Raw genomic sequence first — 27,776 nt, forward strand, 5'->3', positions numbered from 1 at the left:
AAACCCAGTCCAAGCTCCAGACCGCCATCCGGTGGCGCGACGAGGCCCGGATCGGTTTTCCCCTCAGGTTGCGGTAAGAAAATATATTTTTATATATTTTTTTCTTTAAAAAAAATTTATGACGACGCTTTAAAGCGTCGCTAACTTAAAAACAGTAATTAAACCCGACGCTTTAAAGCGTTGCTAGACGGATTATAGCGACGCTTTTAAGCGTCGCTAAAAATAACCTTTAGCGACGCTTTTCAAACGCGTCAGCAATTTTTTTTCCACCCCGACATAGCCGACGCTTTGGCGACGCTTTGGAAAGCGTCGGGACGAAAATTACCGACGCTTATAAGCGTCGGTAAAAGCCTTAAAAAGCATCGCCAAAGCCCCTATTTCTTGTAGTGTCAAGAGATGAGACACTAACATTTTTTGACAACAAAATATTGGTCAATGTGAGGCAGACCTGCAGAAACAATTCTACAACATCTAGCTGATTCAAATCTTACATTGCATCAAAAAAGATGCAGATTCAATTCTTGGTTGATGAAGTTCTTGGATGTTAATATTAGTGACCTGGGTTTGAATCTACCGGACTTCTACTTGTTCTAGTTCTAAAAAGTTAAAATTAACTTATGCAGCCTCCTGCGAGGACTTCTATACCTGAGATATTTATTCATTCTGGTTCAGTATCTTACTAAAGTGGCTTTTCGTTGAAGCCACCAGGCCATGGAGACAATGTCCAACGGTTTATGTTTTACTGCATGGCTTATTTCACTAAAAAAACTCAGAATTTTAACAACAAAAAATTTGGCCATAAAATTGTTTACTTTCATCATTAAAAGATTTGAGTAAGTATTTTATCGCTAGGCGGTCATGCACTACACCAATCTCCATGTCTTGTTCCTATGGGATCCATTCGCCATGCGCTTGTCTTGATGATTGGTAGCTATGAAGGACTTGGGGCTAGCTAAACAAATGTTTGGCATAATAATTACTTGTGATAGGAAAAATAGAAAGCTTTAGTTATCTCAAGAGAGATATACCGAAAAAGTATTAGAAAGGTTCAACATGAGCATGTCCAAACCAGTTTGCTCAACACTTATAGGTCACTTAAAGTTTTCCAAGCAGTGTCCTACAAGTCAGAAAGATAAAGAAGAAATGAAGAAGATTTTTTATGCATCCGTAGTTGGCAGTTTGATGTACGTCATGGTTTGCACAAAGCCGGATATTGCTCATGCAGTTGGTGTTGTAAGTCGGTTTCTTTCTAATCCTGGTAAGGAACATTAGGCAGTTGTCAAATGAATTCTCAGGTATCTCAGAGGCACTTCTAAAGTCTATTTATGTTTTGGTAATGGTAAACCTATGTTGGATGGATATACAGATACTGATATAGTCGGTGATATAGATTATAGAAAATCTACATCATGGTACTTGATGACTTTTCCAGTGGGAGAAGTGTTATGGCAATCTAAGCTACAGAAATGTGTTGCTTTGTCCACTACGGAGGCCGAATATATTGCAATTACATAAGTTTGTAATGAACTTTTGTGGATAAAAAATTTCTTACAAGCGTTGGGCCAAGAATAAGAGAAATATATACTTTATTATGACAGACAAAGTATCATCCATCTCTCAAAGAATCCAACATTTTATTTGAGATCCAAACATATTGATGTGAGATATCATTGGATTCGGGATGCTTTGGAGATGAAGGTATTGTCCCTTGAAAAAATTCATACCGATGATAATGGGTCATTAAAATCTTGCTTATGAAAAAATTATTGCTTTTAGAAAGAAAGTGGGCTTGGTAGAACCTCCCAGATGAGTTGAAAGAGAAAGATTTGTTGATGTGGTTCCTCCTCATGGGGGACCCATATTATTTAAATAAATGAAAAATAAGAAAGAAACAGCTGGCTGGGTGAGGTTATCGCAAATAGAGACTGTGGAGTCGGGGACTTTACAGAAACGGAATAAAAAAAAATAGAGAAGGAGAGAAAGAAAGGTGTTGCTTTGTCAGATGATTGGACAATTGATTGTATGTAAATTTGGTTGAAATTTCAATATGTTGTTTCGGCATTGAGAACTACAGATTGAACGGTTTGGATCTTTGAAAAGCATTCTCCATTGATGATTTCAAGCCTCAACATTTGGTGAGATATATTCCCTATTTTATTGTTTATTGCTGAAATCTGTCTTATTAGTGATAAATCTTTGTTGTGGAAGCCAAGATTAAATTTTGTTGATGTTTGTACAACCTCTAGTTGAACTAGAGAGGATCTATTATAATTCTATTATTTTAAATAGTAGAATTTTTTGTCTGGACTAGATCTGATGTTTTTTTTCATATATAGAAAGATTTTTTATATAAAAAAATTATGATGTATAATTGTTTGATTATTTTATTTATTAATTATTTGAGTTAGGTTATACGGACTATTATTGCTTGGTGAGTACTATATTATTTAATTAACAAAGAGAAAAGAAAAAAAGTTTGCAGTATCATTATATATAATTAAGAGAAAGAAGGGACGGTAGGCGTTAAAATAGGGCAATAAATGTCGTATGGAGATTAATTTAATATCCAGCCTTGTCATGGAAAAGAGTAATGGGCTTATCAACTATGGGTTTAGAGGGGCGCTGCGAGGTTTAATTAGATACGTTTCCCAACAAGAGCACCTAGTGGGGTGAGCTGGCCATGAAAAGAGACGAGATGCTTCCGCCTTGGTGCTTTCATCGGTTGTTGGGAGGTCCTCGTGAGACAAGGTTGCAACTTGCAAGCGCTTGTCGTAATCGCTAAATAATAAATAAAAAATGATGTTAGTCTCCAGTCCCATCTCCAAACTGGAGGGTTAAAAACTGGCCACTTCAAAGCCTACCGAAGGAAGCTGTGTATGAGAAAAAGGCATGGAGCTCTTTTACAAACTATTGTGTCACTTCGAACACCCCTTCCTCCAAATTCATGGCTAGAGATAGGTATTGGGCCGGACCAGGCCGGGCCATGCCGGACGGCGGGCTGCCCGCCGGGCCGTACCTCATGCCGGGCTGCCTCCGGCACGGCCCGCTTGCTACAGTAACGGGCCGTGCTAGGCACGGCTCATAAAAGGGGGCCGGGCTGGATTAAGGATTTCTGACCCGCGGGCCGAGCCCGGCACGGCCCATAAGGGTTTGGACTGGCACGATTCGTGGGCCAAGCACGGCACAGCCCGCGGGCCAGCCCGGAACGGCCCATAAGGGCCTGAACCGGGCCCAGCATGGCCCACAAGGGCCTGGGCCGGGCCAGGCACGGCTCGTCCCCCTTAAAATAAATAGAAATAAAATTTTTTATTTATAAATTTTTTTTAATAAATTAATAAATGTTGGGAACTAAGGATTTATTAATATAAAGCCACCTTAATGGTGGGAGATTTGGCATAGACCCCTACCAGTTTATTAATTTAAATCAAAATGGTACATGAAGGGAGGTTTATTCTGACCTCCAGAATACAATAAGAAAGGAGAAAAAATAGAGATGACTCACTTTAACAATTAAAAAAATAAAAATATACAATTATAAAAAATTAAGAAATAAAAATAAATGATCAAAATTTTATTAATCATCAGTATTCACTATTCAGTAGTGTTTGTATCATCATCATCAGAGGATGTTGTATCATGTCCACCTTTATCTTGAAGTCTCGCCTCAACATCCAACCAATCTTGGAAGCATAGAAGCATCTCAACCGTTTCGCCAGTCATCCTTTTTCTCTTTTCGTCAAGAACACGCCGACCTGCACTAAAAGCGGATTCCGATGCTACTGTGGACATCGGCACAGCTAAAATATCACGTGCAATGGCAGACATAACTTCCTCTTGTGTAGCACTTGAACACTTGCTAAATGCAAACTAAAAATTAAATTGCTAGAAGCCTAAAGCACTTGCTAAATATTGCTAGAAAAGAGAAATAGTAGTAGTAGAGAAGGAGAGAAGAGTTGGTTTGGTGTGGTGAGAATAAGGGAGGAAAGGGATATTTATAGGACTCCAATTTTTTCCCCAAAATACCCATCAAATTAGCCGTTTTATGGTTGTTGGGAGGGGCAAAATGGGTAAAAAGCCACAAATAGCCGTTATGGGCCAAAAAATAGCCGTTATGGGTGGCCCATAATGGCTATTTTTTTGGACTGACGGGCCGTCTCGTGCCGTGCCAGGCACGGCCCGTTTAGTAATAGACCAGGCCAGGCACGGCCCGTTTGGTCTGTGGCCCGGTGGGCCTGGGCCCGGCACGGCCCGATGCCTATCTCTATTCATGGCCGCCAAGTGCGCTCCGGGCCCGGCCCGGCCCGATGCCTATCTCTATTCATGGCCGCCAAGTGGGCTCCGAAGAAGTTGACCTCTTTTCAGATAGCTCATATATATCTAAAGACGAACAGTGCAGCAGATTGAATCACCTCTCATGTCGTTCAGTATTCCAGAAAAGTCCTGTAGACAAACTTAGCTAGTATTTCATACTTTTTTTTTACTATTTACTTTTACTTGATTTGGCATATTGTAGTCACATTAGAACTATATGAATTCAAATACCGTATTGACAAAAAAAGAAAAAAAAGAAAAAAAGCCCTCGTCATCCCTTCCCATAGGCGAGGCTGCCGTCTCATCACCTACAAGGTAAAAATTAGAGCCTTTCCCCTCTAATCCCTCCCTTTCCTAATTCCTTTACTCTATGCTTCTATTTTATGTCGAATTCTTTTTGTCTACTTTCCTCCTTTTCTCTGTGAATTTGAGTGCTTTCTTTCGAATCCTCCAGTGTTTTTCACTTGGGAAGAATGTGATCTTTTTAGTTCTACTTGGGGAAGGGGGGTTTGTTTGTTTAACCCTTCTGAGGTGACAAAAAAGTTTCATTTGGACATGCCGACCAAAACAAGAAACCAAAAGGAAAATATGGATCAGATAAACTTAATTTTTGGGGGTGGTAATTTTTGAACTGAACCCATTTGCCCCGTGACCGAACTGGATCCCACTTGCCTATCCCAATTCCCACCTGTTTGGGTTCGCTTGTCAAGCGGGTCGGGTCGGGTTCATATTTATGGCTTTGTGGAGTGAATATCAGCCATTGGATCAATGATCTTGTTAGCTTGTTTTAAAACTCGAATTGGTATGTAATACTTGTTTAGAGATTTGTGATATATGCTGTTCTTTTATGTCATGTGATTTAGTTTGAAAATTATGGTAAAAATAATGTACTCACATGGTGTAAACTCCAAAATTAGATAGAATTGGGCCAAGTGAAGCTAGTCGGGTTGGTTGCAGATCGGCAGGCTGGCCGTCGATCGGGTTTGGTCAGGCTCTATGGTCTTTTGCATATGATCTGAACTTGACCTAAACATGAACCGACATGACCTGTAGATTGCCACCTCTACAGTCTAATAACATTATAGGAAAAGTCTCTCCTTATCATTTTGAGCAATAACTTTGCCTATAGGCTATAGTTAGTTCCTTTTAGCTTAATTGTATATATTGCCAAAAAGTGATTTTGAGCATCTTTGATTAGTGTCAGATCAAAGGAGAGAGTTAGCTGATGACATGTTAGCACACATCAAATCATCGATGTTTAGTTGTGCCCTGATGTATGTATTTTTTTCCTTTTTTGGTGGTAATGCCATCTCTCTCTGAATGTTTATGGTATTAAAACTTCAGTATATAAAAATATATATACATATATATACATATACATACATATATACATACATATGCCGAGGATTCCAATCACCGGTGGCCAGCTCAATATGGGGACTTGGCAGGTAGGCAGACCGACATTTTTTAAATGCTTGCTTCTTCTTTTCCTATTGAAATGTTAAGATAATTGCTAATTGGTCTTGAAACAAACATAACTAGATAACAAAATAGATGATCAGTGCATGAGGCTTCCACCATTATTGAATCAGACTCAGATATATGTAGTTTTACCTCGTATATGGAAAGACTATTTCTGTATTTCGAACTTAATGGAATAATTTTACTATTGCGCCAAGCCTCACTTTCATGAAAGGTGGCTGGTGCACATGGTTGCTGTTATTGCAGGGTCTAAAAATGGTTGATATATATATATATATATATATGTAGCCTTACCTCGTATGTAGAAAGACAATTTTCATATTTCGAACTCATGATCTCTAGATCATGTTGGAGCAATTTTATCCTTGAACCAAAGCTTACTTTTAAACCAAACATAAATTGATGTTTTAAGAAAATTCATTCTATTAAACGAAAAAATAGAGCAGCCGCAGGAACAAATATTTTTATGATTAAAAATATGTAAAAATAGCTATCAAAACCTCTAGACCTTGATGTTCCAAATATTTGATTTTAAAAATTATGCATGTGATATTTTTTTTCTTATAGTCTCTTTATTAAAGGCATAACATATATTTTATACAACTATTCTAAAAAAGTTGATGCTCAGCCAAACATAAGTCATTTCTAAAAAATATTTTCTATATTATTTTTTTTGGTACAATAGCTGCTCAAACAGAGCTAATGTGAGTACAGCCAAGAGAGTCAATAAAGAAAAGATAGTATAGAGGTGGAGCAACTGCATGATATGTCCAGAGAACCTCTCCTGAGTGTTGAGCAGTAAAAGAGGCGACCCAGCCTACAGCTCTGTTCGCTTCTCGGTATATGCACAGCCTGAAAGGCGCTGCACTCTCTCTCTCCAGCCAACGAATGTCGCACAGCAACGAATATCCATCTCCCTCCCGCCCCTTATGTCGTATCCACTCAATCACCGTAATTGAGTCCCCTTCAAGGAGGATACTCTCAGCCCCCAAAACCCATCTCACATAAGTGATACCCTTCCGTGCTACCCTGAGCTCCAACCCTGTGGCTAGCATCCAAAGGTGCGTTGTCCCCTAACAGCAATCAACCTGGAATCATGATTTCTGATCAAGAGCAACCTAATGTATTTAAAGGCCTAAAGCCATTTTGTCTATGAGGCCTTCTTTGCAGTGGGTCGGCCTAAGGCAAACTCACAGGAGGGCCTTTTTCCTTTCCATTTTGTCTCTGAGGTCTTTCCTGCGATGGGCCTTCTTTAGATCGGAGCCTTAGGCGACCTCCTCAGTTGCCTAAGGATTGGGCCAGCCCTATTCCTGATCACAAAACCTACACCTCCTCTGCTCTGAGCTCAAACGTTGCCCCTACATCATTTTTTTATGATCAACCAAATATGTAAAAACTATTTTTTTAAGTATTATATATATTCAAGTATCAATTTTTTCAGAAAAAGTATTTGAGCAAGTTAAAATTTTTTTCACAAACCAAATGAGTCTGAAATAATTATTCTGATATTCACTATGTCACCGGTCCACAAACCACATGACATACATGCACCCATACTATGGCCTAGCAGTCATAGCATCATGATTCTGAACTCATCAAAGCTGATCACACCATCCCCGTTGATATCAAACTGACGAATCATGATCGTGCAGTCCTCGATTGTTTTGCACACTCCAAGGTTGCCAAGTGCCCTCTTGAGGCTGGTGGGTGTGATGCACTCCTGGTCGTCCATCTCGTAGACCCGGAAAGCCTCCCTCAAATTCCTCCCTTTCTCCTCCTCTCCCTCGGGGGTCACCAGCTCGACGAACTCATCAAAGGCCAACAGCCCATCACCATCAGAATCGGTGGACTCCACCAGGGCTGCCGCGTCCTCCGGCGAGAGCTCTTCGCCGATCGTCCGCATGCAGCTCTGGAGCTCCGCCGGGGAGATCTTGCCGTCGCCGTTGCCGTCGAAGTAGCGGAAGAGCCGCTGCAACGGCGGGGTACTCGGCCCAGCCAATAGCATGCGAGATGCCTTCGGGGGCCCAATGGGCTTGGCCTTTTCAGGCTGCTCCTTCTTTGGTGGCCACAGGATGCAGCTCAGCCAACCGAGAAAGGACCGCTCTTTCTTCTGAGGTGCTGTGGAGCTGGTGGAGGCTCCCGCTTCTGACTTCATGTTTGAACGCAGAAATTGGCAGCCAATGTTTCCTTCGGGTAGAATTTGGATGGCTACAAGCTCATAAACACAAGAAGTGGGCAGAAGCTATGGAGCTGGTGAATCTATAGAGAGACTGTTGTTCCATGGAGATTAAAGAGAGGCGTTGTTCTGAGATTGGATTGTGATTAAATCTCATGAAATCGGCAAAGGAGTGCGACATAGTGAGAGAAGCAAGGGAATTTGGTGGAAGGTTAGGATGACCTGGGTAATTGGGTGCACCTGCCATTCAGAGGAATGGTGGGAGTTCAATAGACTACAAGACTGGAGGACAGGGCTTAACTAGAGAATGGATTATAGAGGAAAACAAGAAGTAGCAAGTTACAGAAAGCAAAAGAAAAGAGAGAGTTGGGAAGTACACCTATTGTTTGCTTTTGTGAATGGAGCTTCATGGCCGCATATTAGAGAGTACAACATGGTGAGAACTGAGAGAAGACTTGGGTCAAAAAGTGGGTGAGAGAGAAGGTTTCTCAACTACAATATGGATCCCCTTATTGCAAGGAGGAGGGAGGAAGAGAGGGATTGAAGCTGAGGAAGCTTTTGCGAGCTTGGAATCTTGGCCTGGGGTTTCTTAAGTATATATAGAGTGGCTGAAAAGACTTTTAATGTCTTATACCGTACTCAACGGCCATTGCCGTCGACGTATTCAAGCAGGAAAGCTCCTTCCTGAAGGAGGCGAAGGTTCCGAGCAAGTTCCTGTGATGTAGACGTAAGAATTGACGGCGGCATTCTATTGTAATAAGAAAGAAAATTAGACACGAGAAAACATTTGTGATAGCCTGCACGGCAAGTTGCTTATAGAGTCTTAGCTTATTCGAGACAGCATAGTTTGCATCCAAAATGAGATCTAAGTTGTAACACTGGACCCAACCCATTAGTTGGCTCCGCAATCCTATGCATGAAACACGACAGGGTGCAGCCTCTTCTCACCCACGGTCCGCATCATAATTAGATTAGGACTGTTTAATATCTATTTTGCAGCAAAACATGCACTAAGTTATAATTTTTTCTTCAAGGGAAGGAATTAACAAATCACACAAATCAAATATAAGTATACCGAGCATAAAGAAAGACCTAGTTTCATGCAATAAAGAATATTGCAATCCAATTCACTATTTTATTGGCCTCGCGGTAGATATGACTCATCTAAAAAATAGTTTAATCTCTCGCAAATTGTCTAATAACACCATCTTATATGAATGAGCTAGTAAGCTTCATATTTTTAGCAGCAGCATTTTTCTCAGGTCATCGGTCATCTAGCGTGCACGACTACAACCACAAACGTCAACAAAGTGGGCCAAAGGGTAGAAAAATGCCCCGTAACTCATGTTCGGTTGGTTCCAAAGGAGATAAGAATCGAATAAAAATACAACAAAGTAGGCCAAATGGTAAGGAAATATCCTCTCATTTTGGCTGGTTCGAAAGGAACCAAGAATCAAGTGGATGGCTGTTATATTTCCTTTGACCAAATCATTAAAAAAATCAAATCAACCCATTTCCATGATGATATTAAATATAAAAATTAGGTAACCACCAAATAGTAGTTCGGATGGTATCATCCCTTGTCTCTTAAGCAAAGAACGTCGATCATCTCTTTGGAGCTCTTATTTTTTAGAATCTCGATGCTATGAGCATTAGCCTTGGTCTACTCGTTTTTGGCTACGCCAAGAGAGAGTGCAGATATATAGATGCAATCTTAAAAAAGGATAGATTAGAATATGATAATTGATTTAATTAATCGTTATCGATGCCTCAAACAAAACAAACTGCTATTGTAGAAAATCTAGTTATCAACTTCGTGAGTCTATCGTACACATGGTTAGATTCATCTCTAATTTGGGCTCGAAATTAATTGTGTTAGCCATATGTAAATCATGCAATCGCCCATGATTGCATGGGCCTTTGGCTGCACATGGAGAATGCCCCGCAAGTAGGATGTATCAGTGCAATCGCAGATGATCACACGATTCATGGAGACTGATGATTATAGGACTGATCTTCTCCAATTCAACCCCCAACATGGGGGATCCAGAGCCAAGTTTTATTGCCAATAAAATTTGACTTAGTCATCAAAGAAAGTTATTGTTCTCTCCCGCATACAGATTGCTGCCAATAAGGACCACCAATTTACGTGGTCAATAAAGAAAAGAAAAAAAAAAATTGCCACTTCAATGTCATATGGAGCCCAACTCAAATTGAGAATTGGACAGGGGGGTGTATTTTTCATATGAAAGAGGGGTTTTCCTTCCTTTGCAGGCACGAATCTATTATGGAATCATGCAATGGTTGCTTAGATGAATGAATGAAGAAATTTGGAGTATTTTGAGATCTGTGTTGGATGTGATCCAATGATTGACATCATGAAAGAAGAACAATCATTCTTTCGCATGAAAAAAACATACAACCTGAACCCCAAAGAAGCATTGTCCCGGACTTATGGCAACCACACGCCCAACCAAAATTTGTTGACCAATTAATAAGAAAGACTCGAGGATTAATGAGTGATCCTAACAATCAAATTTTTCAGTGCGAGTTGGGTTTGATTAAGTAAACCAATAAATAATAATCAACTTTGCGTTTCGTATACGCATAGAAGTAGGTGTGTTTAAGTTTCTTCTATCTTTTTTTTTTATTCAGAAAAGAGTTAGGAATTCCTAACCCAGTTTAATTATCAAGGAGAAGAGGAATATTAACAGTCCATGCACGGAATGCAGATAATAGACTATTTTGAGTTACTACCAAACAGCAGGAAGATTACTGTTGGTCTTCCTCCCGTGAGAATCTCACTAAAACTCTTCCCCCAACCCGATTCCCATCAATCTGGCCTTGTTACCGATGATTCCTACTCTCGGAAAGCGTTCGAGAAGCCAGCAATGGAACTTGGAAAGCCACATCCCCAGTTTAACGTCTGGTTTTCCTTTACCTTATGGTTGGCCGGGCCAGCGTCTTTTTGGTGCCCATATGAATGGAGAGAAAGAAAGCTGAGAATACGGAGGCAAACGGACATAGAGAAGGTGTGAACTTCGCAGCAATTTCGTGATTGACCTTAGACTTCGACTTTACAGAGTCTTTTTTTTTTCTTTTTCTTGACTTGTGACTTCGACTTTCTCTAGTCAAAACGAGTAAAATCCGTGTGGAGAGGAGGGTGATATCAGGAGCTGAGGATATGCTAACGCCTGACAGGATATACTTCTAGGTAGCTTCTACACGCTGCAATCTCTGATGAACTGCACCTCTTGAGCTATTCTCCTGTATTTTCTAACATCGCTCTTGGACTAGGGAAAATTAAAGGAGACTCTTTTTTTTAAGTATAGATGACTTGACTTGGCTACTAAGACTAGCATATAGAAGGTTCGGATCCTCTCAGGTCTGTGCTTTAACTAGATAAATTAGTCCTAGTTCATCATCATCCGCCATGTGTATCACATAGAGATGGGATTAGGTTGGATGGAGAGCATCATATGCAAATAAATGCCCTGAGCCAAGCTGAAACAGTAGATTACTCAAGCGCAGCTTTTAATAGAAAGGAGTGGTTAAGCTGATGTGCTGTGTTTGAGCTTGGTTGGCTTGCCATTTTATTTGAGCTCAACCAGGCTTCTTGTCAAGCCCAACCAAGCTCATACATTGCTGCAAGCCCAAGATGCTCAAATTCAACCTCTGGTAATTTTTTAGCTCCCCTCGTGTTATTAGAGAAGCTTAAACTAGTCTATTATTGAACTGACCGTAGTGTTTCAACCTATTTTAGATCAGGTAAGTTTACTTGTTTAATAAATAGATTGGATTCGGGTTGAAAATTTTTTTTTGACTGATCTTACATCCGACCAAGCCCGTATCTAGCCCGACCCAACCCGAGCCGCATATCCCCTGTGATTGAGTGGGCCAGTGGTGTAGCCAAGGAGCTGGGTTGCTTGGCATCGTGGCGTAGGTTTAACAACCTAGGCTACCTTAGGTTGGGCCTGACCTTCATGAGGCAGCTTGGGCTTTTAGGTTATTTGGGCTCGTTCATCTTTTTATTTTTTTCCCTCTTTTTTAATTTTGTTTCTTCTCATATTTATCCGGTACCCGATTCAATCTGATCTGAATAAAGATTAATTGAGCGGCTTCGGATATCCAACGAAATTAATGATTTTTTATGGAATGCATTTAGGATTTGTGTACTAATTTTTAATCAAATTTCGGATAGATTCGGATAGCAAAATTTTAAATAGATTCTGAAATGGATATGGTAAATTTTGCAGGTGGTCTATCCATTGCCATTACTTATACACCGTTTTCGTTTTGCTTGTAATAACTATCTGGTGGTCTCGTGGGGCCCGATCCGATTGCAACCTCTAGGTCGTAGCGAAAAGGGGGGAGAGAGGAAGAACGGAAAGCTAAAGCAGCGGAAGTAGACGACGAGACGTTGTTCCGGAGAATGGGAGAGAAGGCGGAAGAGGCGGTGGCGGTCCCGCTGCTGGGGCCCTCTTCGCCGGCGGGATCGCCGGGGCGATGGCGGGGGCCGGATGGACAGGCGACGAGCGGTGGAGGGGCCACGTGGGCCCAGACCCTGGGGAACATCGTGGTCTCCATCGTCGGCACCGGAGTGCTCGGCCTCCCCTTCGCCTTCCGCGTCGCCGGCTGGCTCGCCGGCTCCCTCGGCGTCGCTGCCGCCGGACTGGGCAACTACTATTGTATGCTTCTCCTCGTCAGTATCTCTCCTCCTCCTCTCCTTCTTGAGCAATCTGTTTCTTTAGTACTAGGTATTTATCTTGATCTGTTTTTTCTTTTTTCATTTTTGGAATAATTTATCCTGATCTTGTTTTTGCTACTGTTTCGTTTCGAGAAGCATTATATTTGTGGGAGGAATCATGGGCTTCAGAATTGGAGCGAGAAGCGTTTGCACAAAAATAATCAGGCATTATTTTGATGATAGTTTTATAATGTAGAAATGTGGAAGAGGGTCTCTTCCTAAATTGAAATAATAATACCATCTAACTCTTGCAAAGGTTTTAAAGCAAACTTGGGGAATTACGTTGCTGCCAGATTTATTTCACGAAATCTATCTTCAATAGATAGGTCAATTAGTTATTTTATATAGAATGATTGATAGTTTGTATCCCACCAAGTTACTTGGAAATTAGAAGGAAAAAATGTGGTTGAAATATTAAATTCTTGTTAACATCCTTTTCTTAGAACTAACTAGAACAGTGTAGCAGAACTCTGAGAACTGCCTACCTTTTCTTCTCTAATGTAATAGGCTACTGGAGAAGGGATCCTTTCCGTGGGTGCAACAAACTTAAATATTGTAATGATTGGCCATCTCCAATCAACTTACTGATGGCCACAATTTTTTAGATTAAATTGGAATCATTTTTGTAGTACTGAATTCATATTATATGATTGGGACGAGATATGTTGATAAAGCATGCACATTTTTAACAGTTGGTCCGTTTTAAACCTCCATGGTTGTTCAGTTTGGCTCTCCCTTTATAATTGTAATCGTAAAACCCAAGGTGAACAAAACTTCAGGTACATACTTTTTTCCATTATCTTCTGAAGCATCAAAACTGAATTCGTTTGACATCAAGCTGGCACCGATCCACATTATTCTCATAAGTGTGTTTCAGTTGTATTGTACAATCTGTTCTTTTAGATGATATATATATAGCATAAGCGAAAATGATGAGTCTCCGGATATAAGAATGCTGAAATGTATGTAGAAGCTAAAATGGTCATGGGTTGCTAGCAAACTAAAGAGCCATATTAGTTCCACTATTAAAAGATAAATTGATGGGAAAATGTTTTGAGATGGTAAAGGCATGTAGAACAAAGATTGGAGAGGCATAGGTGAAGGGGATGCTTGACTCTCTATGATGCTTAGGGAGTAAGAAGGTGAGACCTGGAAAAGGGCAGATGGAAGTCCTAAGAACAATATCCAAAAGCTTGGTTTGTAAGGTTTATTTCTAATCCTTCTTTGATAATAAATCTGCTTCTTTGGTTTCCTGTATGCGGATTTGATTGCATATGAGTTTTCATAGTTAGAAATGTGTTTCGGTTCTTAGTAACTTCGCACCAAAATAACCGCATGCAGCAGCATTACAATCCACCATTTTTTTTTCTGTGTCAACATCTTAGTGGGCAGCTTAGTTTCATTTAGGTTGCTTTTCTTTCATTACTGAAGTATGCTTTTTCACTGCCCTATTATTAAATAAAAAAAATTCATAGTATCTTTTATTGAATCACTATACAGCATTTTCAATGTGCATCTCTGGTTCATTGGCCCATTGATGAGTCCAATGATGTGACCAAATAGGCTTATAAAATGTAGTAAGGAAGCAAACAAACATCTTCATCTGAGATTTGGTAATACTTGGATGGCTACACTTTCTTTTTGAAGTTGTTCCCCTGTAAACATTCAACCATCAAAGGAACATTTGACTTTAAATTAATGTTCTATCACTATAAAAATTTGTAATATTTCCATTAAAATGTTGCTTCTCTGAACTTTGCAACTTTGCAGCTTAGTTTACCAGCAACAAAACGACATCCACCATACCATGAAATATTTCTCCCTGAAAGAAGCAATTGTTTATCACTTCATCTTTTGTCGGTGCAGAGTTATAATAGAAAAGAAAGTGCTTGCAAATTCAAATTTTAGTGTCAAGGTGGTTATTTTAAGCAGTAGGTTCATCAATAATATCTCTTGGGATAGACAAAAAAATGTCTACAGTATACGCTACAGTATGTTCACTTAAAAGACTCAAAGCCTAAATATTTATAAGAATAGAAGTTTACTTTTGGATATCTCCCATTAGTTTTTTTTAATCATGATGCTTCAACTTTTCTACTTTTCACAGGTCCAGTGCAGACATAAGTTAGAAGAAGAAGAAGAAGAAATAGATAAGCCAAATCAAATCCAAACTTATGGAGATTTGGGTGAAAAGGCCTTTGGGTCGGTAGGCCGCTATCTAACTGAACTTCTTATCTTAGTTGCCCAAACTGGAGGTTCTGTAGCTTACCTTGTCTTCATTGGACAGAACCTCTCCTCTGTCTTCTCTTCGACTAAAACCAAAGACCAACCAATCTCACCTTCTGTTTTTATTTTTCTTGTCCTCCTTCCAGTTGAAATTGTCCTTTCATTCATCCGATCTCTTGCCTCGCTTGCCCCCTTCAGTGCCTTTGCTGATGCCTGCAATGTTCTTTCCATGGCTATAGTCATGAAGGAGGATTTCCAACTATTCAATAGGCCCCTTAAGACAAGGAATGCTTTTAACGGGGCTTTGGGTTTACCATTCGCAGCTGGGGTGGCTGTCTTCTGTTTTGAGGGCTTCAGCATGACTCTGGCCTTGGAGAGAACGATGACTGAAAGAAAGAAGTTTCACTGGGTGCTCTGTCAGGCATTTCTTGGGATTTCTCTTGCTTATATTTGTTTTGGGATATTTGGCTACTTCGCCTATGGTGATGAGACTAAAGATATCATAACGCTCAATCTTCCCAACAACTGGTCTGCTATTGCAGTGAAGGTTAGTGCAAAATTTCTGCCTCTTCTCTCCCTTAATGTTTTGCTTTGCATGTGTATTAAAAAATATTTTGAATTGGATGTTATAGTGCGAATGCACATCAAAAAGAAAAGGAAAAAGTATCTAAATATAGCAATAAAGAACCATGAGTTTGATGGTTTTGTGTTCAAGAGGTGCATAAATAAAATCCAATCACAACAAAAGATATTCAAAGACAGTGGTGTAAGTATAAGGTAGTGCACAAGATTTTGGACCATTTACAACAGGTTAACAGCTTAGCTGGAGGATTCTAGCTGCTAAGGTATGCAAGTAATGAGGTTTTCATTCCCAAAGCTAGTGTCTGTGCATGTTTGACATGGTATGTTGATCCCAAATAACTGTGATGGCAAATGATTTAACTGGGGGATAAATTAGACTGTTGTTTGGCTTTGGAGGCCATGTGAAGTTATTCTTTAGGAACATATACGCTGCATTTTTAGATTGCTGCACCATAGGGATGAAAGAGAGAGATCAAAGTGTCTGTGCTTGGTATGGTAAGGATTCCAATAAGCCAATGTCTTCAAACTGACCGGTCTACTTACCATCTGTGTTACATGAACTTAGGTAAAAGGTTATGCGTTACAGACCCATGCCTAGGCATCAAATCATTCTGATCTTTAAAAAAACTTTTCTTGAGGACCTATACACAAGAATCATAACCCTACCTGGCTCTAAGTTCCGGTGCGTGTACTCTGGGTAAATGAACAGTCCTCGTAATATTTTTTCTCATAATACAACTGCTATTACAGGCCTGACCCTTGATTTCCCATTGTTTCGTTGTTGTCATTATCCTCAAAACCTTCTTCCATAAAATGTTTAATTGGCTAAGATAGCTCCATTAGGACTGAGTAGATTTTGCAACCAGCTGTCTGCCAGAATCCTCTAAAAAATGATGCATAGTTCCTGATCAAGGCAGGTATAGGCAGAAGAGGCCATGCCATGAAACCTATATGGCTGGTTAGCAGGTAAGGAGATCTACCTTATAAGTTGCAACTTCAGCTCATGCAGCCAAGGAGCAACCTTCTAGACTATGATCCAGTGTTGAACTTGCATTATGAGAGTACAAAAATATTCAAATTTCAAATACAATCCATTAAAAGAAGAAAATAGATAAAAGCGGCTGATACAAGCTTTTGGTGCTGTTTTAGTATGTTTGACAATTTCAGATTTCTTTTTATTGAAGATTGAAGTGGACTAGAGCTTAGCTTTTCTTTATTCATTCAGATTGATTGCCCACTCCATTCTGAATATCTTGGTTTTCTAAATTTTCTGCAGTAAAATAGCAAACAAGTTACAAATTATCCGTGAAATTACTAACAGATGACTGTTCACTACGTGAAATGAATATATCACCTGCATCACTTGGTTCCAATTACACTATGCGGTCACAGACAGTGGCAAATTCTTGTTGACATCAGTTGAAATTGCAAACCATTCTTCTAGAGCTAAAACTTGTACTTTTTTCTCTTTTAAATGATTAATTGGAATCTCTCCTCTGAAAGTGATTTCACTAATCTGTATAATTAATTAGTGATTATTTGACAGTTTGATAGCACATGCTATATTGATTGGAAAGTCAGAATATTTGACTTCTCTTGCATTATATTAGTTTATGTATGCAAAGTGCACCACATCATTTGCTACATGGTGCTTGCATTTTACATTGTACATCTTGAGTTTATAGCCTTAATGATGCTTTTTTCTAAAATGTGGTTACTAATATTCAACAGGTTGGGCTCTGCATTGCTCTAGCATTCACATTTCCGATCATGATGCACCCAATTCAAGAGATTCTCGAGGCAAAGCTGAAGTCAAGCAGATGGTTTCACAAGGCATGCAACAGAGTCCAAGCTGCTGAGTGGATAGGCTTGCATGGGATCCGCATACTTGCCTTGGTGGCGCTGGCTGTGTTGGCTTCATTTATCCCGGGCTTTGGGGCATTCATCTCTTTCGTTGGAAGCACTCTGTGTGCCCTGCTCTCTTTTGTCTTGCCAGCCTCATTTCATCTCACCTTCCTGGGTTCATCAATGGCATTATGGCAGAGAATGTTGGATTACTGTATACTTCTTGTTGGTCTGGTGTTTGCTTTATATGGAACATATGACGCCATCTCGGGCCATTCCATCAGTTCTTGATATGACTTTGTTGGTCAGAGGAGATCTCAGCCTCAGTTTATGCGCTCTTGGCTTGATTCCATAGGATGAAGTCACAGGTGGCAGGATAAACAGCTCTTAGCTGGTTGCTGAGGGATTAGCCTTCATGTCCTTGGTAATGTAAGCCTATGCAGTCATTATAGCTTAGCGGGACGGCTGCATGACGCTTGTGTAATCTTTTTGGAGAAGCATATAACTAGCGTCCAGTTTGCAGCATTTCCCAGGAGAAGATCTCTTGAATCAATCGTCACACCGCACAATTTTTAATTAACATTGTACGCTGGGGTCCCTCACAAGTTGCAGAGTCAATAAAACGGACATGATATACTTTGTTTTTATCTGTGAGCATTAACTTTTTGTAATTGTCTGAAAGGTGTTGGTTTTTTTGACCTGTTATAAAGAACTTTTACAGGAAGGATGATTACAGTTGGGCCATATAAATTCGTTCAGCCTCCAAGTATGAGACGTCATCCCCCTTTGGGCCAGTTCTAGGAGTTCTGAATGTTAAGGGGCTTGGGATGGTTTGCTTGGGCTCTCTGTTGCTTATTTTGTGAATAGATACTTGTGAGCCCCAATTCATTTCCTCAAAAGCCTTTGCGATGGGTGAAACAAGAACAATTGCTGCCGACATCCAATCACAGTGTCAGGCTCCCACTTGTCGTATCTCCTGCTTTCTCCAGTGGGATCACTGCATGATAATATGCAAGATTTGCGACATGGTGGCCTTAGGAACTTATGTAAATGGTCGAGCTCCCCGTATTCCTGCTCTCCTTTCAATCTTGTGCTTCATGCAATCGCATATAATGAACTACTACCACACCTTGATAGCTCTGGAAATGGAAGTTATACACTAGCATGATGCGAACAGCGATGCAAACATGTCCATCGAGCTGAGCTGCAAGCAAAGGGAAAAAAATTTCTTCAGTTTGCCCTTCGCAAAACCAAATCCCATAATGTGATGTTCTCATTGAAACCAGTTGACGTAATTTCCTCATTCTTGTCACAAAAACAGAAGAATGAATCAAGAGAAAAAGGAAAAAGATACACAGGCCTGTAAACGAAATCAAGTCATGAACCCCATAGAGTGACCTGACACGGCACTGTAAATGCTGTACCCTGCAAATACCAGGCCAGTGGCAAGTATACTGTAATCCAACACTCTCTGCAATGGAGTCGAGGAAGACCCCAAGAGCTTGAGGTGAAATGTGGCAGGCAAGACAAAAGCGAGCAGCGCGCAGACCGTGCTCCCTGTAAATGATATGAGTATTGCGAAGCCTGGAACTGAAGTAGCTAAAAAGGCCACAGCCACCACAATCAGCAAGCGGACAGCTTGCAGTCCTAACCAATTCCTACCTGGTAAATTCTGGCAGAGCTTCTGAAACCATTCGCTCGAGTCCAGCTTGTTCTCTATGATCTCATTGACTGGATGAATAATCATCGGAAAGGTAAATGCTAAAGCAATGCAAAGTCCAACCTGTTCGAGCATCCGGCACGCATGTTTAGCAGAATGAATGAATTCGAGTGCAAGAAAGAAAAAAAAAATAGCAGATGTTTTTCCTCCTAACTCATCCATCGTTGATTAGATTGCTCAGTTTTTTATGTAAACAGATGCATCAAAATTCAGCATGGCACAAAGAAGGCTATAAAGAGAATTCCTAAATCCTCCCTCTCCCTAGTGCCTACTATCTTACAAGGACACTCAAAGGAAAGATGGTCTCCAAACAGAAAAAAAAAAACTAGAAAAGATTAGTTCGATTTGTTAAATAAATCTTTCTGGGAATGAAATATCTCTAATTAGTCTCGAGGTTCTTGAGCAGCAAGATGTCGATTTATACTGTAACAGATAAAAGTGGTGCAGGCTTAAAGTTTATCTCTTGGTTTTGGACTCGGATACACCCTAGAATCAACAATTTTTGCAGCTCCTTGAACACTATCACTACTTGCAGCATTTCAAATTGTTTCATATTAATATTTTTGATATTCACACGCACACAAAATGTTACTAGTTAATACAAAAATTATAGGATATCCATATTGGCAGCCCAGCATATTAACATGAAATGTAGGTTGAATATGAAGATTTTCCTGGAATCTAAGAAATATGTTGCATGCTAGCTAAATAGTTTCAGTGATTCTTTGTGTGTCATGGTTTAAACCATACTGCATATGCTTCTTATGGTAGCAAGACTTATCATCTTGAATACTAAAATTACGGGTTAGTAATTCCAAGTACAGATTCAAAACTATAAGGGTTAAGAGTCTGAATATGTTTGGCATCGTATAAGAAATCCTTTTGTTGCTTGACAAAATAATACAAACAAAATGATATCTTTTCTAGCAGTACAACAAACAAAAGACACCCTAACACATCCTATCCCCCAAAAATGATGCATCTCTCAGTCACAACAGCAAGTAGTAATCTTCATCTAGTAAAGCCGATGTCAAGGATACTTTTCATAGAGTTTGCTGCTCTTTGTAAGCCTCGCTGGGGTTTGTATGTAGATTTTGCTTTTCTTGAATTCTCCCGGTTATTGGTGTAGCTTGGTTTAAAACTAAAATACTATAGTACACTACAACATTTCTTGTGCTTGTTTTTGAAATTATAACAAATAAAAGACCTGATTCTGAATAACAACTTAAGAATCTTTCAGCTTCTCAATAACAAAGTACACTACAATATTTTACCCGATTTGAAACTACAATACCAAGTTCAGCTTCTCAAATAACAACTTAAGGTACTTGATAAATCTGTGGTGGGAAGCACATAGGAAACTAACTTAAAGCTCAGAAGAATACTCATTAAGAGAAGGCAAATTTCTTTTCTATCAAACAAAAGAAGAAACAAGTGCAAGGATCGGACCAATATAAGCCTTTTAAGGGCCCTAGCTAGAGTGTGCTTCAAACCTAGAACACACACTTAATTCAGAATGCAATAGAAGTAGTAAGATAGTAGGAATGATGAGTACTAGCGGTAGACAAAGAGCAAGTTAAGTTACTCGCCTTAACAATGCAAGCAAGCCAGTTGCTTGGAAGATTCAGCGTTATGATATCGTTTGTGTCTTCGCCATAAGCCAGATAGCCAAAAACTCCAAAACATATATAAGCCGCTGCAGTCCCAAGAAACGCCTGAAGCAGCACCCAAGGGAACTTTCTCCTCTCCGCCATCGATGCCTCCAGCGACAGCGTCAACCCAAATGCCTCGAAGCAAAACACGGCCACACCTCCGGCGAACGGCAAGCTCCAAGCACCATTAAAAGCGCTCCTTTTGGCCTTCCTCGAAGGCTTTCTAAGCTGCTGAACGTCCACCGCAAGGACAATGGCCATCGCGAGGACATTGCATGCGTCGGCCAAGATGCTGAAGGGGGCGAGCACGGAGAAGGAGCGGATGAAGGAAAGAGCAGCCTCGAGGGGGAGGAGGAGCGCAAAGACGAATGCTGAGGGCGAGATGCCGTAAGAGGAGAAGACGGAGGAGAGGTTTTCACCCATGAAGAAGAGATAGGAGACGGTGGTGCCGGCATAGGAGATGACGACAAGTACTTCGGTCAGGCAGCGGCCGGGGACTCCGAATGCCTCCGCGCCCAAATCTCCATAGGTTTGGATCTGGACCGCCGCCCCATCTTTATCTCGTCCTTCTTCCAATTTATTTCTGCATCTTATCTGATCGACGTCATAACAAAAAAAAAAACCAAAAAAACAAGAAATGTAAGGGTTACGGTTGAGAAGAAGATGTTATATGTATGGTGACACAGAGAGAAAGAGAGAGCGGCGAGAGGAGAAGCATAGAAGCACCGACGAGAAGGAGCATGCAGTAATAAACGACAGCAGCAGCGGCGGCGAGGCCGAGGGAACCGGAGAGCCAGCCGGAGACGCGGAAGGCGTAGGGGAGGCCGAGGGCGCCGGTGCCCAGGAGGGAGACCACGATGTTGCCGAGGGTCTGGGCGGAGGTGGCCCCACCGCCGCCGCCGCCGCTTTTGCTTCTTTGGTTCGCGTCGAGGAGTGGAAGCGGCGCTTCGGTCGTCTCCATCAAAAGAAAACAAGGGGAGGGTAAGAAGGGAGATTGCCCGAGGATTTTGTTTTGGCCTTCGTTCGAGTACGGGGACGAGGAGATTTTAAAGAGACGAGCGACAAACGAGAGAGAATAGAGAGAGAGAGAGAGAGAGAGAGAGAGAGAGCGGTGTTGATGCAATCAACGGCTGGGGATATCCAACATTCCTGTTTCTTCTTTTCACTACGGCGGCCGCGGATTTGGAGATGATTGGAACTTGTACGGAGTCAGCGGATCAGTTTTGGATAGGGTTTGACCACCGCCATGCCCATATCTAAAATATAGATTGCACAAAAAAAAGCTCTGGTGTTCAAATGACATCAAATCAATGGATAAGCTTGCTTTTGGCTGGCCAGATACCTGGCATGATGAATACTGTGAATAAATTTCGACGTCCAAACTTTGCCAAACAAATTGATCCTAAGATTTTGGACAGTCCAACATGAAGCGCAAAGTAAAATTCTTAATCCTGGTGAGCATCATTTACATGCAAAATTAAGTTAATTAATAGAATTTAAAGCAAGAGATCATATTGTTCTATGATGCCCTACGACAATGAACATTTAAAGGTTATACACAATAAGATAAAAAAGTTAGGGCTCAAGAAAATAGAATTGGACTAGAAGCATAATTTCTGTTATTTTAGCCATGGAAAGGTGGTAAGGTAACAAAAGCAAGATTTTTGTTGAAGAATGAGAGACCATCATATTCCGTCATGGAAACTCAATGTCACCCTAAATAAAAAATTGGCTTGAGCTCAAATGATTATCAACTTCCAAGTTTCAATAAATACATCAAAATCATGAGAGATGTTGTAGAAACCAAGTGCGAGAATAACGATATTTTTTGGATTCACTAGAAAAATCAATTTTCTAACAAGACCAAGTGGTTCGATTGTAAAAGAGGGAATCAAATATTTTTCTTTCTCTAATCTTAATTTAGTAGAAGCTAAATTCTTCAAATAGAGAGAATCCTAATTCATGAGGATCACCGGAACCGTCTATGACCACTTCGATTTTGGATAGATCAGGATAAAATCTAGAAGTAAAATCTATCATATCAAAAAATGAATTATACATCAAAACTTTTGTTCACAAATTAGCTTATTTTCGAGATCTACAATGATATATCATGCTCTATGATGTTTGACACGCGCACTGATCAAGAGCATATAACAATGTTTAGACCATAAAAAAGCTAGTAAAATAAAAATTTCTTTTCAGAAAAAAATTTGACCGAGTATAACCCTAAATCCACAAAAAGTTGCACGGTACAAATAAAAACAACATAAATGTAAAAAATCAAGATTTAGCTATAGAAAGATTTTTTTATTTTTATATTATCTTCATTAATTATGGCCATTCTCGCAAAAGCAATAATTTCTTTCAACTAGAAATAGAATTCAACTTAAATATTATAGCTGAGACCTGTACAAATAAAAGCATCACGATCAATTCTGTTATTGAATTGATGAAAAAAGGGATGCGGAACCCCACTTTCGAGTTGAGCAACTTGAAGTAAGTTCTTTCTTTTTTATTTTCTTTTTTATTTTCATATTTTAATTAATAAGAAATCTCTTAATTTTTTTCTTATGCTTTTAAAAGATTCAAGTTGAGCAACTTCAATGAATTTCTTTTCTCTCCGATTGGATAAAAAGCATCACAGAGTAATATGAATACAATCTAAGGCACGGATGAGACAATAATAAGCTAAATAATTAAAATACAATTATGTTTCCTTCCTTTCACTGAAAGCATCTGATGCAGGTACAATGGCTGCGTAATCAGAGGTGTTCCTTCATCAATTTGGGCAATCAAAAGCACTATCCTGCTTTGTCTCTTCAAATTTAACATAAGTTGTTCTTAAAAAAAACCACTCTTGACAGATAATAGCAGCAGAAGCAAGCCTTGTTTTCCTGGGAACTTCAAGCATTAGGAGGCTACCACAGCCTTAAGATGATTTAGAAGGTGCCCAAGTGGCTAACAAAAGAAAGGACTTGTTCAGCACAAGGATAACCTGCTTTTGCTCAGAGGCTTCATGCCTTTGGAAGCGATTCAAATTGTCTCAGCTACGAAATTGGGATTGATTATCAAAAGGTAGTTCAATGGGTGTGGCATTGCCATAAAACTCTTCCAAGTTGTAGAAGGCTCGTTGCTGTGGAAGAAATATATGAACAACTACATCACCTGCAGGGGAAGCTTGATAAGTAAATTGACACTTAAAACCAAATACATATGAAAAGAAAATAGGTCTTCAAACCAAGTGGTAAATATTAAATAACTGAACACAGACAATCCAAAAGAAATGGTTTTTGTTCAATCCAGCCCATTCCCATTTTGGGCGAAACAGATCTACTGCTTCTTTTATTTCAGAAAGAGGGATCTTGAACTAAGAAATAGAAATTCATAGAAACTGCCAATTTAACTCAGGTTGCTTCAGCAGTAAGTACTATCAAAGCATAATTAGGATCAAGGTCATCAACTGAATACAAATTTATCAATATCTTAATGGTATATTACTTGTGACTAAATAAAATAAATATAATATAATGCCAATTGAAGAGATCGGCTAATGGAAGACTAACCAAAGTCCAGTAAGGTCCATGAGTTGGGCTTGGTATCTCCAGATGCAACTTTGTTAAACTGCTTCTCAGCTATGTCTCTTATTCTTGACCTACAATTTAATTTGCAAAGAAGGTTTAGACTGATCATGCTCCATGCATAAAGTTTACTGATGGAACATTATAATTAAGCAATCAACTTGTTGGTTTGATTTGATTTGAATGTTCTGCAGCCATCTTTTTAATGGTAATTTTATCTTATGAGAATTTAACTCGAACAAGTAGATGCATAGATAGTAAGGTAAAATACCCAATAGCATCAATTTGAGGGCGGGAGAAGGCTGTGACAATGATAAAAAACCGGGTCCAATAAACCAGAGGCTTCACGAAGAGAACACGGATATCAGCAGCCTTTACCTCATCAGCAACTTTAGCTAATGTAACAGCAACTGCAAAAAAGAGCAACTTGCATCTCATGACATAATACAGTTGAGTTTGTTTTAGAAAAAACAAATTAATAGCTATCATAATATTCTTCGAAAGGCAAAATTGCTGTTGTCCATGAGCATACTGAAAAGAACAAGCAATCTATTTTTTTACAAAGTAGTTTACATTAAAGTGATGAGAAGTAGAAGAGGATGTGAGGCAGAGCCCCATGCAGGTCCATGCAACGTCCAATCACCCATAGGCCATAGTAGAACACATACACAAGAGATGCGACAAACCCAAAGAAGAGAACCTATACAAACATGAAACCAGGATAGCTGGTCATGCATCCCAGACGACACACTGATCCCCACGGTGCAGAACTAGTAGGCCAACAGCCACACCCCGCCATTAATGTCAAGATGGTACACCAAACATAGCTTCACATTCTCAATGGGGAGAGAGCAGCCAAAGAACTGCGCCATTGCAGCCATCTACCACCTACGCTTGCCAAATCCTCTACCTCCGACCAAACTCCGCAGGCTCACTGAGCCCCATCGGACTGGCCATTTATTCCTTCACCTCCTCCGCAACTCCGTTTTCGGGCTCCCAACAGTGGGCAGCTCGCCCTAGTAACAATACCAAAGGGCTCTGCCAGCCTTGAAGAGTATAAGAGGAAGGAGCGAGGAGAAGAGAAAGAGATGGAAGAAGGAGAGGAATAAGGGGGGTTACTCGGCCATGCAAGGCCAGGGAGCCCAAATGATTTCCAGTGTTCCTCTCTCTAGCACAGAGATCCCATCAAATGGTTGATATCTCCAACCTAACCATTTTCTAAGACGCTTTTGCCAATCATACCAGAAATTAAGCTTCCATTTTTTTCCGACATTGCATATAAATTCTACTGTTTGCATTGATTTCGAAGAAGGTAAGTTTATAAGTCAGGGAACGAAATGAGCATACAGGATAAGCTCACGGCATCATCATCAGACTCTGCACTGGGGGGCTGCCGATCACCACTTCCATACACCACCTTGCCATACTTCTTTAACAAATCGTCGAACATCTCATCCGTGTCTCGTCCCCTGACATTCTGCAACACATTTAACCGTTGCAAGTATTATAGCAACTGATATCTTCTAATAGCCGATCTTTGAACTGAGGAGATAAAGTCAAATTAGCTAACAAAAGAGGAAGAGATGTTAAGCGAGTCGAGATTTATTCAGAGGAGAAAGCAAGGGGAATAAGAAATTTAAGGGAGAAAGGGAGTAGAAAATGAGAGAGCAAGTAATGGAGAGAGGTGCGACGCACATGGTCCGGCGGTCTCTGGCTAAGAAAGACCTGAAACCGAGTAGTACGGCTGCTCGAGGGCACGCGAGCGCAGGGATAACACCTCCTCCTCCTCCTCAAACCGAGACCGTGGACTGGCTCCTGGGAATAGTCATGGAATTGGACGCAAGAAGGAATTGCCGCCGCCGTTGCTAACGCCCGCATATTAGAGCAGCGAGCGGAGGGGAGGAATGGGGGAGAGGTAGAAAGAAAGAAGACGGGATAAAGTCCCAGAAAAATAAATATCTCCGGATGGTTCGGGGTATTTAACCCGAGCCGGGGATAATGAACCATGGAATAAGAACCGCTAAGCCTCGAGTCAAGTTTCCATCTATTGTTCTCCCGTTAAATCACGGACCGTCCAATTTAGACAGGTCCCACCAGTTGTCGCAGTCAGGACGGCGGATTGCAGTGATGGTTTTTTACGGGGAGCTCGCCGCCTAACATGTACCGCAAAGTCGGACTTCTCCCGATGCTCGGATGGTGTTTGATGGGATGCGGGAAAGAAACTCGGTTTTCTGGGCGGCATGGTTTCGGGGTATGCTGTCGAGAAAAGGGGATCCGACGCTTTTGAGCTGTTCGAGTTGATGCCGAAGGGAAGAGTGAATGCAGCAACGAGTTTGATTTCACCGGCATTTTTGGTGCTTTGAGTCTTCCTGACTTCATTTAAAGCGGTCGATGCGAGAAAAGGATTTGTTCAGCTGCATGAGGCTGGTATCGCTCCATGGACTTCGATGGTTGGAAGCTGATATCACTCATGGCTAGCATCCTTAAGGCATGCTCGAATCTCGCTGCCTTGGAGCAAGGAAAGCAAATGTAAGGGAATTAGGATTCGTTTCGTACGGCAAGAAAAGAGGAAAGAGGAACAATAGCCAATGAAAAAAATGGAGAAATACCTTACATTTGGTTGGAGTTTTCGAAAGAAAAAGATGGAAAGTCCAATTACCATATGCTGGAATTGGAGAAATTTTTTTTTCAAAAGTGCTCTTAAGTTTTTAGATGGATATTTTACACAATTTTCACTTTTCCATAGCCAACCAAATATGCAAAAACTGCTTTTCGGAGCATAATATCTACTATGAACACAAAGTGTGGGAATCTGGAAGAATGCAACCGTGTGTTTGAACGAATGCCGAAAAGGGATGTCATCGCATGGAATTCAACTATACCAGGATTTTCACAAAATGGACATGGAAATGAAGCTCTACACCTTTTTTTTCTTTTTAGGAGATGAAGCTGGAGGGTACCAAACCTTGCATTCATCACTGCTTCTGTGCTTGTAGCCACGTAGGCCAAGATGACAGAGGATGGGTTTACTTCACATAGATGCACAAAATCCTTTTGGATCAGCAACAAGGGTTGAACGCTATGCTTGCATGGTTGATAACCTTAGCCAAGTCAGCATGTTAAAGGAAGCCAAAGACTCCATAGAATCAGTACCCATTGACAGGCTACCACAATGTTGTGATATAAGAGCATATGCTGGAGAGAGATTGACGGAATTGGGCTCGCAGGATTCTTCTGCTTACACTTTGCTGTCAAACATAGATGCTGGCTGGGGCAGATGGGATGATGTGAGTAAAAATGAGCAAGAGAGATAATCTCAGTATCTTGTATTCATTGTTACAGCAATATGTACATCAATATATAGCCTAACAATGTGGCTAGAAAGGAAAATGTATCAAGGAAATATTAATCATAGTTGGACTAGTACAGTAATAAGATGGTAAATATGCTTATC

General features: G+C 40.4%; 4 protein-coding genes across 7 annotated transcripts; 1 reads left to right on the plus strand and 3 right to left on the minus strand.

The window, feature by feature from the left end:
- Positions 1-7,181: 7,181 nt before the first annotated feature.
- Positions 7,182-8,523, minus strand: LOC120104607 (probable calcium-binding protein CML31). Its single transcript, XM_039116022.1, has one exon. It carries the CDS (start codon positions 7,946-7,948, stop codon positions 7,364-7,366), a length of 585 nt encoding a protein of 194 aa, XP_038971950.1. The 5' UTR covers positions 7,949-8,523; the 3' UTR covers positions 7,182-7,363.
- Positions 8,524-12,316: 3,793 nt separating this feature from the next.
- Positions 12,317-18,016, plus strand: LOC120104608 (amino acid transporter ANT1-like). Of its 3 annotated transcripts, none has more exons than XM_039116024.1 (3): positions 12,317-12,671; positions 14,824-15,489; positions 17,256-18,016. In XM_039116024.1, the coding sequence occupies exons 1-3, from the start codon at positions 12,402-12,404 to the stop codon at positions 17,658-17,660; spliced, it is 1,341 nt and encodes a 446-aa protein (XP_038971952.1). In that variant the 5' UTR covers positions 12,317-12,401; the 3' UTR covers positions 17,661-18,016. The 3 variants fall into 3 exon arrangements, with proteins under 3 accessions (XP_038971952.1, XP_038971953.1, XP_038971954.1); XM_039116025.1 differs by having other exon boundaries at positions 12,350-12,657; XM_039116026.1 differs by lacking the exon at positions 12,317-12,671 and adding an exon at positions 12,966-13,921.
- An 89-nt stretch (positions 18,017-18,105) lies between these two features.
- LOC120103721 (amino acid transporter ANT1-like) lies at positions 18,106-22,603 on the minus strand. The gene is made up of 3 exons (XM_039116027.1): positions 21,472-22,603; positions 20,679-21,335; positions 18,106-19,152 (listed from the first exon to the last, which is right to left on the minus strand). The coding sequence occupies exons 1-3, from the start codon at positions 21,700-21,702 to the stop codon at positions 18,742-18,744; spliced, it is 1,299 nt and encodes a 432-aa protein (XP_038971955.1). The 5' UTR covers positions 21,703-22,603; the 3' UTR covers positions 18,106-18,741.
- A 765-nt stretch (positions 22,604-23,368) lies between these two features.
- Positions 23,369-26,271, minus strand: LOC103711927 (protein Iojap, chloroplastic). Of its 2 annotated transcripts, XM_026806690.2 has the most exons (6): positions 26,018-26,271; positions 25,670-25,799; positions 24,594-24,732; positions 24,308-24,396; positions 23,740-23,909; positions 23,369-23,638 (listed from the first exon to the last, which is right to left on the minus strand). In XM_026806690.2, exons 1-5 carry the CDS (start codon positions 26,198-26,200, stop codon positions 23,788-23,790), a joined length of 663 nt encoding a protein of 220 aa, XP_026662491.1. In that variant the 5' UTR covers positions 26,201-26,271; the 3' UTR covers positions 23,369-23,638; positions 23,740-23,787. The 2 variants fall into 2 exon arrangements, with proteins under 2 accessions (XP_026662491.1, XP_008796472.1); XM_008798250.3 differs by having other exon boundaries at positions 23,369-23,909.
- Between the last annotated feature and the right edge of the window lie 1,505 nt (positions 26,272-27,776).

Source organism: Phoenix dactylifera, unplaced genomic scaffold (assembly GCF_009389715.1).
Source record: "Phoenix dactylifera cultivar Barhee BC4 unplaced genomic scaffold, palm_55x_up_171113_PBpolish2nd_filt_p 000046F, whole genome shotgun sequence".
Lineage (NCBI taxonomy): Eukaryota > Viridiplantae > Streptophyta > Magnoliopsida > Arecales > Arecaceae > Phoenix > Phoenix dactylifera.

Excerpts from the sequence above, each read along its gene's own strand:
- LOC120104607 (XM_039116022.1), bottom strand. The coding sequence starts at position 7,948 with ATGAAGTCAGAAGCGGGAGCCTCCACCAGCTCCACAGCACCTCAGAAG.
- LOC120104608 (XM_039116024.1), top strand. The coding sequence starts at position 12,402 with ATGGGAGAGAAGGCGGAAGAGGCGGTGGCGGTCCCGCTGCTGGGGCCC. Across the intron at positions 12,672-14,823 it reads ACTATTGTATGCTTCTCCTC|GTCCAGTGCAGACATAAGTT; the intron begins GTCAGTATCTCT and ends TACTTTTCACAG. Across the intron at positions 15,490-17,255 it reads GGTCTGCTATTGCAGTGAAG|GTTGGGCTCTGCATTGCTCT; the intron begins GTTAGTGCAAAA and ends AATATTCAACAG.
- LOC120103721 (XM_039116027.1), bottom strand. The coding sequence starts at position 21,702 with ATGGAGACGACCGAAGCGCCGCTTCCACTCCTCGACGCGAACCAAAGA. Across the intron at positions 21,336-21,471 it reads ATTACTGCATGCTCCTTCTC|ATAAGATGCAGAAATAAATT; the intron begins GTCGGTGCTTCT and ends GACGTCGATCAG. Across the intron at positions 19,153-20,678 it reads GGCTTGCTTGCATTGTTAAG|GTTGGACTTTGCATTGCTTT; the intron begins GCGAGTAACTTA and ends ATGCTCGAACAG.
- LOC103711927 (XM_026806690.2), bottom strand. The coding sequence starts at position 26,200 with ATGCGGGCGTTAGCAACGGCGGCGGCAATTCCTTCTTGCGTCCAATTC. Across the intron at positions 25,800-26,017 it reads GCCAGAGACCGCCGGACCAT|AATGTCAGGGGACGAGACAC; the intron begins GTGCGTCGCACC and ends AATGTGTTGCAG. Across the intron at positions 23,910-24,307 it reads ATGGACCTTACTGGACTTTG|GTGATGTAGTTGTTCATATA; the intron begins GTTAGTCTTCCA and ends CTTCCCCTGCAG.